The sequence below is a fragment of the Anoplolepis gracilipes genome, unplaced genomic scaffold (assembly GCF_047496725.1).
Source record: "Anoplolepis gracilipes unplaced genomic scaffold, ASM4749672v1 Contig20, whole genome shotgun sequence".
NCBI lineage: Eukaryota > Metazoa > Arthropoda > Insecta > Hymenoptera > Formicidae > Anoplolepis > Anoplolepis gracilipes.
The window spans coordinates 37276-54577 of record NW_027328668.1 but is presented as its reverse complement, the minus strand read 5'-3'; the positions used below and the strand labels follow the sequence as shown (position 1 = coordinate 54577).

Here is a 17302-nt window from a genome sequence, read left to right as displayed (position 1 = left end):
CGAAGGAATAAAAATCAATTTTATGAAATGGCCAACTTTCCATCCATAATAGGATGTATCGATTGCACCCATATACGTATTGCGAATCCTGGAGGAAATAATGGAGAGATATTCCGAAATCGAAAAGGATGGTTTTCTTTAAATGTACAGGTATGTACAGGTTTTTTCAACGGTTTTATTTTGCTAAATAATCATGAAGTTTATATGAAGTTAATTTTTATGATATATTTGTTTTATAGGCTGTAGCTGGTCCTCAACGAGAAATTCTCGATATAGTTGTTAGACATCCAAGTTCAACTCATGATGCTGTAATATTTGATAGAAGCGGTTTGCGCTGTCGTTTAGAGTTGGGACATCTAAACGGAATTTTACTTGGTGATAGTGGATATGCATGCCGCAGTTATCTACTGACGCCTGTTTTAAGACCTGAGACAGATGCAGAAGTTCGGTATAATACTGCACATAAACAAATACGAGTTATCGTTGAACAACTGTTTGGAGTTTGGAAACGTCGATTTCCATGTCTGCATTATGGTTTAAGAACAAAGTTGAGCACATCGGTGGCAATTATTTGTGCCACTGCAGTTTTACATAATATATCTATTCAACATAATCTGGAGGAAGTAATCGAAGAGGAGTTGTATGAGAATATACAATTTGAAGACATTATAAATCAAGAACAAAATGGAGTAGGACTTGCACACAGAAATGCTTTCATTTTAACACATTTTTCGTAAAACAGAATAGCGAATTATAATTATATTTTTATATTCATTTTATATCTGCAATGAGTGATTTAACAATAATGTTGTCATCATGTAAATTTAAGATTAATTTGTATAAATAAATTTAGATTTGTACATACAAGATCAAATTGTAAATAAAACAAATATATAATATATTAAGTATAAATTTTAACCTAAAGAATGTTATATTTATTTATAACAAATCTTTCTCTCTCTCTTTCTCTCTATAAACTATTCTTTTATATAAACCGCATTTTGGTATTCACTGACAGTACTGTAAATCTATTTAATTTGTCACATACACTTTAGATTTTCAATACTGACAATGATTATCAACAAAACACAGCCCTCAAAGTGACGTTTAAAAATATAAACAGACAATATTTAATTGTTTGTAAGAAATATATATATTTCCATTAAATTGATAACAAACATAGAATTTTATATTAATTATCAAGAATAACATTTATTTATAAGAACACTTATAGTTATTTAGTCACTTATAAAAATAATTAAATATTTTACATAACTTTGTGTAAACTGAAATACATATAAACATATAGAAATATATAATAAAAAACATAACTTGTATCTATAGCATATTATTAACAAAAGTCATTTTATCATATTTATAGATATATTATTTACATGTATTACTCTTGAGCGCTTCTTCCTCCTTCAAAAGTTTTACAAGAACAATCTGCTCCTCTGTTTCAGCAATCTTTATTTTTTTACGATGAAGCTCGCGCTGTTGCTCAATTGTTTCGCGTATTTTTATTAATCGTAACTCTTTTTCGTCACGGATATTCTGAAAATCAAAATTATTTTATTATTAGTATTTCATTATCATTAATTTATTGCAATAAAGATTATTACGTACTTTTTTCTACCTTAATTTTAAAAAATAACAATAAAATCTTATTCATATTAATAATAATAATAATTATTTATATAATCTGTTAAAAAATTAATATAACCTAATTCATAAAATTTACCTGTATGTTTTTAATATTTGAAGTAGCTTTTTTTCCTTTTAATGCGTTAACACTTGCAGTGACTTTTTTTTCTGATGCATTGTTTATGCTTGATGTGGCCCTTTTTTCTACTGATGTGCTATTCCTTGAAGTAGCTATTTTTTCTTTTGGGGTGCTAAATGATGTAGATAAAATATTTTGATGGATATAATCTTCATGACAGATATCATCAATGTTCTCATTCTCTTTCTCACTTTCATCTTCGATGACTATTCTTTGAGACGCACAATCCATCTTTACATTATCTGAAAAGCAAAAAATAAAGAATAAATTATTATTACCATATATGTATAATAATAGAATAATAAAAAAACAAGAATTATATGTAGTGCTTATACATTCTTTCTCAAATACTGCTGTGCTGTCGAATGGGCAATCAATTTCGACATCTAAATTTGCATTTGTTGCATCCATGAATGCCATCACTGGATCATTCGATTGTACTGATGCAGAACCTCCACCTATTATAAGCCGTTCGTGCCGCATTGTCGTATTTAATTTTCATTTTCTAAAATAATTAATTAATAATATAATTATTATTAAAATATTATATAACAAGCCAAGTATATAAAAGTGTATATAGGAAGAAGAATATGTGTGCACTTAAAATAATTATATAGCCTCATCATTAATAAAATTATTAGTATAATCATTATTTTTACCTTTGTTTCATATTATCCCAGCATTTTTTCAGCTGTTTGCTAGAGCGAGGCGTACATCCTTCGCTAGTAAATTTTTTTGTGATTCTTTCCCATGCATCCACCTTATCTTTTACATCTGAAGCACTTGTTTTTTTATTTTCGATAGCTTTTTTTTCTGAAACAAGCTGCGCCAAGAGCATTCTCTCCCGTTCCGTATAATGAACATTTTTATTATCCATTATATTTGCAATGCGATCACAACTTGCACAAAAAATAATAAATAAATATACTTTTAATTTAACTTATTTGTAACTCAATCACTTGAAAGTTTATACGTGAAATTAGTTGCAAGCGCGTAAAACAATGTTGTCTCTAGTAAATCCCTAAAAATCCCTAAAATATTCTTTCCTTTTGGAAGGAAGACTCGAGATTCATCTATGAAATAAGACAGCCTTGGAGATTCAAAGAATTCTTCATTAAGGTTTCCTCCACCTTTGAGATAAGGACGGACTATGAATACGGGTATAAGACAATTTTTTCCTTACCAAAATTTGATTTAAAGCGTAGTTTTTGTTATAAGCAAAAATAGTTAGCAAATCACGCGTCGAGTATAGAAGGCAGGCAGGAGCGGCGCGGCGCACCGCAAGCGCGGGCGCAGCTGACCGTCCGACGGGTGATTACCGCCGCATGAGTCGCTAACTATTTTATCTTATAGCATAAAATTATGCTTTAAATAAAATTTTGGTAAAAAAGAAAATGTCTTATAATTACGTCAGGAATACGTGTTCCTTAAAATAACATTACTTTAATGACCAAAAGTTGTTCCGAAAAGCCGGCCATCGGACGCTGCGATCAGCTGATTGCTACACGCGATGTGTATATGTTTGAGTGTGTGCGTAAAAGGAAACAACAGAGTGAGTGAAAGAAAGAGAGAGAGAGAAATAACCGCCTCCGCGATGGCGACGTTCCTTCGATTGTCATCAACATTGTCGTCAACGACTTCAGACTGATCGATATATTGATTTTCCGGCTCAGCTGAGAAACAACATCGCGTGTAGCAATCAGCTGATCGCAGCGTCCAACGTTATTTTAAGGAACACTTATTCCTGACGTAATTATAAGACATTTTCTTCTTTACCAAAATTTTATTTAAAGCATAATTTTATGTTATAAGATAAAATAGTTTTAGCGACTCATGCGGCGGTAATCACCCGTCGGACGGTCAGCTGCGTCCAGGCTCGCGGTGCGCCGCGCCACTTCTGCCTGCCTTCTGTACTTGATGTATGATTTGCTAACTATTTTTGCTTATAACTCAAAAACTACGCTTCAAATCAAATTTTGGTAAAGGAAAAATTGTCTTAAAATTGTGTCAGGAATACGTCATTTTACGGACGGAAGGTCCTTGTTCTAGGACACCCTGTATAATTATATATAACAATATAAAAGTATATAGAAATATACAAAATTCTGTATAGGTTATGTATAGTTATGTATAGTATGCATAATTTTATATTATCGTTGACTGACATCTAGCCAACATTAATATAAAATTATATATAATTATACAATAAGTCATATATTATTATATATAATTATACATAACTTATATAAAATTTTATATATTTCTATATAATTTTATATGGTCATATATCATATATGATTATAAATAACAAATTTTTTACCGGGTGGTAGTGTGATAGCGAGTTCCCCGAACACACCCTTCGGAAGGAATAGCGTTGGTTGCGCAAGATGATGACGTAAAACAGCTCCGTAAAGTTAGCCGAACCACTTTGATTTTTTTATAATTAAAATTAACTAATTGTTTGGTCATCGTTTGTTCATGATTGTTCATCCAATTAAAACGTTTGGTCATTTATCATTTTTTTTTAATTAAATAATTAAAATTTTGAACTAAAGTTAGCCGAACATTTTTATTTTTTGTCCAATCGAGTTAAACAAGAGCTTATTCGATGCAGAATCGTTAGGTCATCACGAATAAATTCTTTACAACGTTTGGTTATCTATAGTTTATCCGAAAAATGAAAAAAATCATGTGCGGTAAAATGACGACGGGTGACGTATAGTGACATGGACGTGCGCTGCGGTCACGTTTTAGTAACTTATACAAAATTTTAAATAAATCTTTTTTAATTTTAAATAAATCCTTTTTAATAATGTAGCTATGCAAGTTGCAAACCCATGTGGAATCGTATATGCATTGCAAAATACATGCTTAGATGGGAATGCATAGGGGGACGGGGCTTCGCCCCGTCCCCATAAAAAAGTATAACAAAACTTGAGAGCGTAGAAACTACCAAAGCTGATAGTACTGTGTGAAAGTTTCAATGTAAAATTTTAATTCAACCTATGTTCAAACTCTTACACTATATTTATAATTTTTTATTCATAATCTTACAAAATAAATACTGAATGCATCGATGCACGATTCATTGAGCCATTTGCCTAACAGCACTTCAGTCAAATAGCATTTGCTTAGGAAAATAGCATTGAAACTTCCACACAGTACTGTCAGCCTTGGTAGTTTCTACGCTCTCAAGTTTTGTTGGGCGAAGCCCCGTCCCCCTATGCATTCCCATCTAAGCATGTACTTTGCAATGCATATACGATTCCACATGGGTTTGCAACTTGCATAGTAACATAAAAAGAATTTATTAAAAAGGATTTATTTAAAATTTTGTGTAAGTTACTAAAACGCATACGCGCGTGACCGCAGCGCACGTCCATGTCACTATACGTCGCCCGTCGTCATTTTACCGCACATAATTTTTTTCATTTTTCAGATAAACTATGAAAGAATTTATTCGTGATGACCTAACGATTCTGCATCGAATAAGCTCTTGTTTAACTCGATTGGACGAAAAATAAAAATGTTCGGCTAACTTTAGTTCGAAATTTTAATTATTTAATTAAAAAAAACGATAAATGACTAAACGATTTAATTGGATGACCAATCATGAACAAACGATGACCAAACAATTAGTTAATTTTAATTATAAAAAAATCAAAGTGGTTCGGCTAACTTTACGGAGCTACGTAAAACACTATCATCAGTGACGTCACGTAGTTTGGTAGTGCTACTAGCTAACTCCCCGAACAGTGATAGCATTAAATAGCGCTAGGCAGTGTCTCCCCGAACGCACCCATTGTAAAACTGGCTTTTTATAAATTATTTTTTAAATCAAAAACCTAGTGTCTCACAATTAGATGCTGAATTTGCTTCTTGATAATAAAATAATTTAAGATTTTCTATTAATTTTACTAGATCCCGGTAAAAAATTTGTTATGTATAATCATATATGATATATGACCATATAAAATTATATAGAAATATATAAAGTTTTATATAAGTTATGTATAAATATATATAATAATATATGACTTATTGTATAATTATATATAATTTTATATTAATGTTGGCTAGATGTCAGTCAACGATAATACAAAAGTATGCATACTATACATAACTATACATAACTTATACAGAATTTTATATATTTTTATATACTTTTATATTGTTATATATAATTATATATGAGAAATTTTTTACCGAACTTAGTCTTCATCGTTGTAACTTTTGACGATCTTTAAAGACGAAATGTAAGTATTGAAAATATGTATTGTTACAATTTATATTACTTTTTATAATAACATTAGATAACACCCGGTAAAAAATTTTTTATATATAATCAGACAAAAATGGTCGTATCTAATTATACAAATTTATATACGAAATTTGTCCATTTTATATATAATTATATATAATTATATATAATTATACATAAAATGTGTTGCAGGCATTGTGTATAAGTATGTATACATAATTCTAATTGCAGCTATCAATCCATTTTATATATAAATATACATAACGTTTTATACGGTGTCATCTATAATTATACATATTTTTACACAATTGTGTAAAATACTGTATAATTATATTCAATTCTGCATAACTATACATAAGAAATTTTTTATCGAGCAGTAATTAACGTTAGCAGTTTTTGCCTTAAAATAATTGACCGATTTTTAATCAAGCAATTCGAATTAAAACAAATATTAAACCATAATTTTATTAAATAATATTTAACTTTTAAAGTCACTGAAGAAGGCTCTAGAAATTGACGTATGCATGTTGTCATTTTTTTACGTCACTTCTAATGCAAGTCAGAAGTTGGCCATATCGCAGGGCCGAAAATGAAATGATAGACGTCGCCCGCGATATTTCAAACCAGAAAATTTCGTATAATTTGCAAAATATTTACATTAAATTATACATCGTTGTATTTGTTTCAAACAGTGCTACAACTTTTATTATATCAAAATATCTACATTATTATAAAAAAATTATGCATACTTCTCCGTTCTTCAATACAGATAAATTTTGTAATCAATCACTATATTCACAATAAAGTTTAGTTCAAGCCATTTAATTTCATATATATTTGTTATGGTCTATCTCTTTTAATTTAAAAGATAAAAGGGGTGGCCACTTTCAGGTGGGACACCCTGTATATATATATAGAGCAATGTAAATTAATATAGTTTTTGTTAAAAGATAGGTAATAAAAAGTAATTAATAAGCAATACGAATATCGGAGTATGTCTTGAAAGTTTCTTGGGGTCCGCAACCTTGGTTGTGTGTACCATCCTCACACTTTTCCCAAATATTTGCAGCAACATATTCCCATCTAAAAATTAAATAAATATAAAATAAGGACATCATTACAATCTTTATATACAAGATTTTAAAATAAGAGTTATATTCTAATAAAATAATTTGTTTTTAAATATGTATATAATTATATACATTCTTAGAAAAATATTAAAGCACTTCTTCAAATCGGTAGTAAAAATGGCGAAAGTCAAATTTCTGTAACCTTATAATAAGATAATCGATTATCAAGAAAGTATTTTAAAACCAAAAAATGTCTCGTTTTTCAAATCTCCTTAAGATTAGTTTTTTCCTTGATTCTGTTATACTTTCAAATATATCGTACATAATCGATAAAAAACTTTAACTTTGAAATCATGTACATTTGAAAAAATTTTTAATTTAATTTTCAGATATTCTATAAACCTAAAATTTACTTTTTAAAATACTTTTTAAATGCTATATGCTAGTTTAAATATTGAAGTAATATTTGTTCCATGTTATTTAAAATGATCAGAATTTTCAATTCTTTTCAGTATTAATCTATAATAATACTGCCAGCATTAGTAATATGACTCTTTATTAATTGTTACATCAATTGTCTTATAGTGATAACAAGAGTATTTAACAAAAAGATTAATGATTTCTTAATATCGATGATTCTCTTAATGTTCGATCAAAATATCTATAATTTTGATTTTTTTGTTTGAAGGTAAATTTCTTGATAATAAACTAAAGACTAATAACTGTGATTTATAATTTATATTTTCGCGACATCTTACGACACACATACACATAATGCTAATTCAAATTTTCTGCTATTCTTCAAACAAGAATTTCCTATTTTCCTACTTGCATAAAAGTATCCGACAATGAGTGATTTAAGCTAATAAAAAATGATGGTTTGATATTTTTGAAAACAAAATAATTCAAATAATATCAGTTTTAAAACGGTACTGAATGAATTGAGAAGTAAATTATATTATATTAAAAAAAATTAATATATGTAAACAACTGTAATCTTGTAGTATATTTTGCATAACGTTAATCTTACGACATATTAGATTATTGATAAAAATTGAACATTCCTTGATTTTTTAAATTACAATAACAAATTACAGTTAAACTTTTAAAAACTTATTTTAAAGAGGAAACTTTAAACTTACAAAATAATTTAAATAAAATAAAAAAAATATCAACTTTATGTATGATTTCAGTATTGAAAATTTTTTATCAAATTATTACGATCGATGTAGAAGTGATGCCATTTGAAATAAAAATATCTTTGAGAATAAATAAAATTGAAAGCTGAGATTTGGCATTTTAAAATACTTTTATACAATTAAGAGACAGCAAAATAATTAGAAACGATCAAACTAGCCAAAAAATTCCTTTATTTAATACCACGACGTTTCGACCATAATTCTGGTCCTTTTCAAGTGTTACTAAAAGCCAAAGGTTACAAATGAATACAAAATTAATAATAAATTCAGTGCAGACAATAAAATGAAATACAATCGATAAAAGACAAAACTAATTAATACATATATTCAAATAAAATAAAGGATGCAATAAAACGTGTCATAAAAGTGAAACATATTAAACATTTCGCTCATTGATGTGAGATATTAGTAAGATAAAACAACACAGTAAAGCGACACGTCTTGTCTAGACGATTCTTAAAACTAAACTGACAATTTTTAAAAACATTTCAAACGACCTTTATTATCTTGTTGTAAATATTATTTAGATTTTCAGTGTCTCTTTGCAGGTTAATTGTGGTGTTAAATTTCTTGATCAAAAACATTTCCGCTATTTCTCTCTTTTTGACAAATTTTTCGTTATGTAAAATGCCTGGACTATCCCACTCAAATTCATGTCCATATTCAGCTCTGTGTTTACTATTACAGATTGACATGATGGATGCAATTTTATATTGTTAAAATGTTCTTTAAGTCGCGTGCGTAAATGTCTTTTAGTTTGGCCTATATAAAGCGCATTACAATCTTTACAATGTATTTTATAAACGACATTAGTTCTATTGTCAATGTGTAATCTATCTTTGCCGCGCTTTATCAATGTATTCAGTTTATTAGTTACAATCAAAGCAACGTTTAAACCCGTATCAAGTATTGAACGACGTAAACAAAAACTAAAATCTTTAACGTAACCCGGTAAAAAATTTCTCATATATAATTATATATAACAATATAAAAGTATATAGAAATATATAAAATTCTGTATAGTTATGTATAGTATGCATAATTTTGTATTATTGTTGATTGACATCTAGCCAACATTAATATAAAATTATATATAACTATACAATAAATCATATATTATTATATATAATTATACATAACTTATATAAAATTTTATATATTTCTATATAATTGTATATGGTCATATATCATATATGATTATACATAACAAATTTTTTACCGGGAAGGTAATGGCATAAAAAAGTTGTTCGGTTGCAATTTTTTCGTGGATTTATGATCATTGTTGATTTTACGGTTTTTTAGAATATTAATCCTTTTTTGAATGTGTCGCCTAATATATTGTTCAGGGAAACAATTATTACGCAACGTTTTACAAACAATATTTATATTTTCTTTGTGGAATCTAATATCCGAGAGCAGTAAGGCGTGATCTACAAGATTATATATGGTATTGATTTTATATTTCATTAGATGGTTTGAATGAAAGTTTATATATCTTCCCGACCAAGTAGGCTTCCTAAACCAGTTGGTTATAAGTGTATTGTTTGACACGCAAAACCGTTGTATTTAAAAAACTAATGGAATCGTTCTGTTCTATTTCAAATGTAAATTTCAAGCGAGGGTGAAAATTATTAAAAGTCTCTAACATCTTATCAATACCTGTGCGTGGAACTATTGCAAAAATGTCGTCAACATATCTATAATAGACAGAGACGTTAAAACTTAACAAATTTAAACAATGTGACCCTAAATCATTCATGACAATGTCAGCCAGAATCGGAGATAAGGACATAATCGATGAAATGTCGAGGTATTAAGTAAAGGAATTTTTTGGCTAGTTTGGTCGTTTTTAATTATTTTGTTGTCTCTTAATCAAATACTAGCGATTTTAATCTAATAACCTTGAATTTCATGCAATTAGTTGCCTTATAAATATTTTTTGCAACATTATATAAATTTAAAATTCACTATTTTTATTCGATTGTGCAAAATAGTTTTTAGTTGTTTTAGGATGAGTTTGTTATATACAAAGATTATAGGATGTTTGTAGATAATACTCACTATCTTGAGTAAATATTTATAACTTTAGTAGACATAAGTCGAAAAATAACTATATCAGTTTTGATAAAATAATTTGCTTCCTATTTATCACATACAACGTGAAAACGAAAGATTATTTTGCATACTCGGTAAAAAATTTATAATTATATATAATTATATATAACAATATAAAAGTATATACAAATATTTAAAATTCTGTATAAGTTATGTATAGTTATGTATAGTATGCATAATTTTGTATCATCATTGACTGACATCTAGCCAACATTAATATAAAATTATATATAATTATCAGAGTTGGGAAAGTTACTTTATAAAAGTAACTCGTTACCGTTACCGTTCTTTTTTCCAAAAAGTAACTCGTTACCGTTACTTGTTACTAATTTTAAAAAGTAACTCGTTATCGTTACCGTTACTCAAAAAGTAACGAATCGTTACAATTTCCGTTACTTTTTTTTTATACAATATAAACTTTACATAAACATTTTTTTAATACAAGGTGAAATTTTTACACTAAACACTAAAAATTTTTGAACATTATTTTACAGTAAAGTAATCAAAATGATATAATTTTTTGATAGTGATATTGCTATTGATATAAAGTGTGTAATAATTTTGATAATAATACCCGGTAAAAAATTTGTTATGTATAATGATATATGATATATGACCATATAAAATAATATAGAAATATATAAAATTTTATATAAGTTATGTATAATTATATATAATAATATATGATTTATTGTATAGTTATATATAATTTTATATTAATGTTGGCTAGATGTCAATCAACAATAATACAAAATTATGCATACTATACATAACTATACAGAATTTTATATATTTCTATATACTTTTATATTGTTATATATAATTATATATGAGAAATTTTTTACCGGGTTACGTTAAAGATTTTAGTTTTTGTTTACGTCGTTCAATACTTGATACGGGTTTAAACGTTGCTTTGATTGTAACTAATAAACTGAATACATTGATAAAGCGCGGCAAAGATAGATTACACATTGACAATAGAACTAATGTCGTTTATAAAATACATTGTAAAGATTGTAATGCGCTATGTATAATGATATATGATATATGACCATATAAAATAATATAGAAATATATAAAATTTTATATAAGTTATGTATAATTATATATAATAATATATGACTTATTGTATAATTATATATAATTTTATATTAATGTTGGTTAAATGTCAGTCAACGATAATACGAAATTATGCATGCTATACATAACTATATATAACTTATACAGAATTTTATATATTTCTATATACTTTTATATTGTTATATATATTGTTTTATATTGTTACATATAATTATATATAAGAAATTTTTTACCGGGTAAATTATTTTAAATAAGAGAAACTTTTGAAAAAAAGTGTAAACAAGAGCTTTCTTAAACACTTTTAGATTCTGTAAATGTAAATAAAATAATTTTCTTATTGTTAGTTTACTTTCAATAGATTGGTAAATATATGGCTAAAATCGCTTTCTTCGCGTCTGTTACGTCCAGGCCCGTAGAGAGGATGGGTCAGAGGAAGGGCGTAACAAGAACTGTTCCGATGTCAAAAGTCTTATCGACGAGTGACTCGGTCGAGCGAGCTGCAGGTTAGCAAACAGGTAAACGATGGGTGTCGTTATTACTCTGTTATGCGAACGCTCTCTCGGTGGTCCCTTTTTGGTAAGAGAATCGAATCTCTTTTACGCGGGACGGGACCAAGTGTGATCTTTCGCTTGTAAAGAGTGAGGGACTTAAATAAGTTTACCGATCATTTAATTTTTAGATTAACATTTATTCAATTAATCCTTACCATTATACATATAACCTTATTGATATCGGCCTTAAAATTATTTATATGAGTGTGTGTGTGTTCGTGTGTGTGGATCGCGGGTGTTACATAAGTACGGAGGTCATCAACCAGAAAAGAGGGGGAACGAGTGCGATTCTAAAGATTTTATCCTGGTTGGTATGTGTTACAATAGTTTATAATAAGAAAAAAAATAATAATAAAGATTTGCGAACAGTGTTATGTACGTTACGACGCGATTTCGCACACGGTCATGTCGTCCGATCTATTGTCTCGATTTGCTCGCGAGAATCGGCGGGTCGGCACGGTTTTAGGCATACTTAGGCAGATTGGTTGCGTTTTAGCTGCTGGTGTAGTTGTGGCCCCAGTTGTAGGTCTTGCTCGGCGGGTGGTCATTGTTGAGCACTGACTCTAATAGGTTTTAAGACGTAATCGGAACTCCCGCAGTGTAAAACGAATTGCTTGAGTCAGCGAACGACTGAAAAATCTGTGCCGAATGAATCTGACGCTGTACTATCGACTGATTTTAATTTTGTTGGTGTTCGTAATGCGCGAGTCTTCCCTTTTTATATTAAATCTTGAGGGCGTGTTAACAATTTGGGCGGGAGTATTTTTGAGATTTTGACGTGTAAAAAGCTGTGGTTCGGTAAGATCCTTCTTTTCCTTATTTTTGATTGTTGCTGATTGGTGGGCTCTGTACGGCCTCTTAGGAAATTTGGAGATTCTTCATTTGGTTATCTCCTGGGATTATGCAGCTGTTTTTATCCATTTATTTATTTAGGGGATCTCGCTATCGATCCTTTTCGGTCATTTCTTTGAACATCGATTTCAATGTTTAAAACATTTTTTCGTTCCGCGGCCCTCTTATGACTGGTCGGGCAATTATTGCTTTATCTTTATAGGAGGTAAAGACGTGGAGCCGACAATGCGTAGCGGCGTTATTTGTTTCTTTCTTAAGATTATGCAGCTGTAATTGTCGATTTATTCATTTAGAGGATCTCACTATCGGTCCTTTCCGGTCGTTTCTTTTTGACATCGTTTTCAATGTTTTAAAATATTTTTCGTCGCGCGATCCTTTTTATGATTAATCGGGCGATTATTGCTTCATTTTCGTGGGAGGAAAAACGTGGAGCCGACAGGACGTAACGGCATTATTTGTTTCTTTCTTAAGATTATGCAGCTGTGTTTGTCTGTTTCGTTGTTTAGAGGATTTCGTTATTGATCCCTTCCGGTATTTATTTAGATATCGTTTTTAGTAGGTCTAAACATTATTTGATAATAACGGTTCTTTTCTATTGCGCGACCCGTTTTTTGTGACCGATCGGACGATTATTGTTCATTTCGTGGGAGGAAAAACGTGGCCGACAGGACGTAACACGTCTTTTCAATTTTTTTTATTTTAAAATTTTAACACGATACGATAATTTTCATAACATCAAATTCTTGACTAATCATTGAATTATCTATTTACTTAAATGTTTTTTACAAAGTATACAGATACTAGAAAGAGATGCCAACAGTTTCTAAGTATGTGATACTGCGTTTCAATACTCTTATCAATCAGTTCCATTTTACGCATACGTGTACACGTATCTATAGTATATGTTACATGTACTATATAAAATGCATGAAACGAAAAATATCTATGTTTTTTTATTTGAAAATTATATTCGAAAAAAGTATAGTATATTCAAGTATATTTGAAAAAAATCCTAGACTGCACAGAAAGGTCAAAAGATATCTTAAAGATATTTAAAAGATAATAAGACGTCTTTAAGTTGTCTTTTAATCATTTTTTAAAGCTATGTGCTATCTGGGAAGTAACGATAAAAGTAACTCTTAATTTCGTTACTCGTTATCGAAAAATGTAACGAAGTTACTTCTTCCGTTACAAACAAAATTTGTAACGCCGTTACTGTTACAGTTACCGAAAAAAAGTAACTGTAACGGTAACAATGTTACAAGTAACGCGTTACTTCCCATCCCTGACATTTTATATGTTTTATAGAAACTTTTTTAGTTTGTTTTGAAAAGAAGCTGAGCACATATACCCAACCTTTACGAAATACCCTGCATATATAAAAATTTATATATAATTATACAAATACAATAAATATATAGAATTATATAAAAAAATGTCCCTTTTTCTATATATATTTTTATTTTTTTATATAATCTTTTTCACTACACGTAGGAAAGGTAATAAGAAAAGAAAAATTGAAAAATAAATTTAAAAAAATAAATTTAACATTGCTATTTTTTAGAAAAGAATAAAATTGAAAAAAATAGGAAAAAAATTACTCATATATGTATAATTATATAAAAATAGTTGTGTATATACGTATATAATTATATGTATGTAACTGTAAAAAATTTTTTTAATATTACTTTTTATAAGAAAAATAAAGAAACGTATATTTTAAATTATTTTTTAATTACTCTTATTATTTTTCCTGTATACAGAGTTTACTCTCTGAACATATGTGGATATATTTTGTATGCAATTATATATGATTATATATGAACTTTTTTCCAATGTGTTAAAAAAAATAAAAGTAGTAGAATATAAAAGTTATTCCGACATAATGTGCGTATGTACACTACATAATTAAAGATAGAAAATTCTCAATTTTTCGTCTAGAAATATACACTTACAAATAAACCTCCGTAATAGTTTCCATCATCATCATAGTTGATGGTTGTTTTGAATCCTTTTCTCCATGCACTTGCTCTATTTATGGCTTCCATTAGCATTCTATGTCCATGGAATTTTTATCCTAGATAAAAGATCGCGAGAATGAAGATGAGTACTGTTTTAGTGTACATTATAATGTGATGAAATAGTTTCAATTTATTCAATATGTATTTTAACTCTATATTGTACTTATTGCTACAATTTAATGTAACTTTCGTCTGAAATTACTCACTTTTTATAGGATTGCAAAAGAGATAAGAATTTCAATTTAACGATTAATAATGAAATAAGCAATGTTTCAAAGAAACCATATGTGATAATCGCATTCACTTGGATACATTAGTTTTTTATGCTTTGTTTATTAATAATTGCATTTATGAATAATGAATAAATATTTTATATGCCACGTCAAAATACGGTTACGTCCGTTTTTCTGCGGTTTTCGTATACATTTTTTATTTTATATGTATTTAGCTGTGATTTCATTATGACAATTTTGGAACATTGTCTGATGTTCCTTAACAACTGAAATCGATGGAAGATTTACAACATGTCGCGTATTGTTGCTCAGGAACTAGTAGAACGTACAATGTAATTTTTTATATTGTATTTGTGCGTATTAATTTCTTTTATACTTGATATAACTTTATTTTATTATTTATAAGCTAATGTTTTTTTCTTCCTTTTCTTTTCTGTAACAGTTACTAAAGATAGTTCAAAGACGGACCGAACCATTTAATTATATACCTTTTTATAAAATCTTTTATTTGCGCTTATGACTTTTGCTTGTTTCTGACTCTTATCTGTCATTACTTTTTCGATTTATTTTACTAATTTTGATTTATTTTACAGAATCTCTAACATTATTATCAATTTAATTATTAAAAAAAATATATAGTTGCTTCTTGCTTTATTTTTTTCCTTAACAATATCTATATTTTTTTTACACCAATTGATTACTCTTATTATTCTATGCATAAAAGTATTGAGATAAGGATAATCGAAAAATGAACATTGTACGAGATATTTCATAGTTTATGTAAAATTATATTAAATAAAAGATTAGAATATAAAATCTTGTAGGCCATTTTACTTTTTATGCCAAATATTGCAGAAAATCGATTTATATATAAAAATTAGGGTAGTTCCATTAAAAAAAAATAAAGATATTTATTACTTGAGGTCATAAGTAAAAAAAATTTATATGCGCTTTATTGCGTGAATTAAAAATTGTGCAAATTTCTCTTAATAAATTTTTGCAGGTACAAAAAAAGATGGATAAAAAAGAAGTTGTATAATTCAAAGGAAAAAAAAGATAGGGATATTAGTTTAGCTTGTAAGCGTTGAGATTAAATGTAAAAGTTAACTTAATTTTTTAAATGGAATCACGCTTTTTTATATAAATTGATTTTTCACAATATTTTGTAAGAAGTTATAAGAATATGATGGAAATTGAATAGTTTAGAAAATATTTTATATTTGATATAATTTTATGTAAAATATCTCGTAAACTATTCAATTTTTAGTCATAATATCCTTTATACTTTTTAGGCAGAATATTGCGAGAAATCGATTTATATAAAAAATTAGGATGGTTCTACTTAAAAAAAGAAAATTATATTAATTGTCATATAATCTTACTATTATTAAAGTCAAACTAATAATGTCATTCTATGTCTTCGTCATAAAACTTTGTAGGAAAAATTTTTCGATGAAGCCTTTCGTGAAATTCAAGTGTATTGATTAAAATGAAACACCTTATATATAAATATAAATATATATATATATATATATATATATATGCATATACATATTTTTTTCAACGTAAATATGTATTAATAAAAATGATCGACTGCTCTACTCAATAAAATATTGTAACTTCTCTTCCACTTTCTCTAAATAGTACTGAGATAACGCTTTATTTTGACTTTTGAACTCTTGTAAAACAGTTGAATCTAGTGGAAATCTCGCTTAATGTGACTTTCGAGCAGCATCACATAAACTGTCTATTTGCAAAATTTCGGCCAATTTTATCGAAACCCAATTTCCATAAGAATCGTATGGAGTCCTTTCAACATACACATTTAATATACATATATATTCACTAAAGCTATTCAAAAAGGAATAATCATTCATGTCAGACATCGATATCGCTCGATGGGCTGCAAAATTATAAATTTGTAATAAAAAAGAATATAATTAAAGAAAAATAGAAACATAAAGCAATATATTTATTGAAAATGTTAAATTTTATATTATATGTGTTAGATAATTGAAAACATATACAATTCGGAAAATTTAATTTAAACAAGTTAGCACCCCGATAAAAAATTTCTTACAGTTATGCAGAATTGAATATTATTATACAGGATTTTACAAAATTGTGTAAAAATATG

At 28.0% G+C, this 17302-nt stretch overlaps 1 protein-coding gene and 1 pseudogene across 1 annotated transcript; both read right to left on the bottom strand.

Annotated features, from left to right (window-relative positions):
- Nucleotides 1–1336: 1336 nt before the first annotated feature.
- Nucleotides 1337–2569, bottom strand: LOC140675657 (uncharacterized). The gene is made up of 4 exons (XM_072910264.1): nucleotides 2443–2569; nucleotides 2119–2288; nucleotides 1742–2025; nucleotides 1337–1554 (listed from the first exon to the last, which is right to left on the bottom strand). The coding sequence occupies exons 2-4, from the start codon at nucleotides 2264–2266 to the stop codon at nucleotides 1387–1389; spliced, it is 600 nt and encodes a 199-aa protein (XP_072766365.1). The 5' UTR covers nucleotides 2267–2288; nucleotides 2443–2569; the 3' UTR covers nucleotides 1337–1386.
- A 4443-nt stretch (nucleotides 2570–7012) lies between these two features.
- LOC140675674 (uncharacterized) lies at nucleotides 7013–15037 on the bottom strand (annotated as a pseudogene).
- Between the last annotated feature and the right edge of the window lie 2265 nt (nucleotides 15038–17302).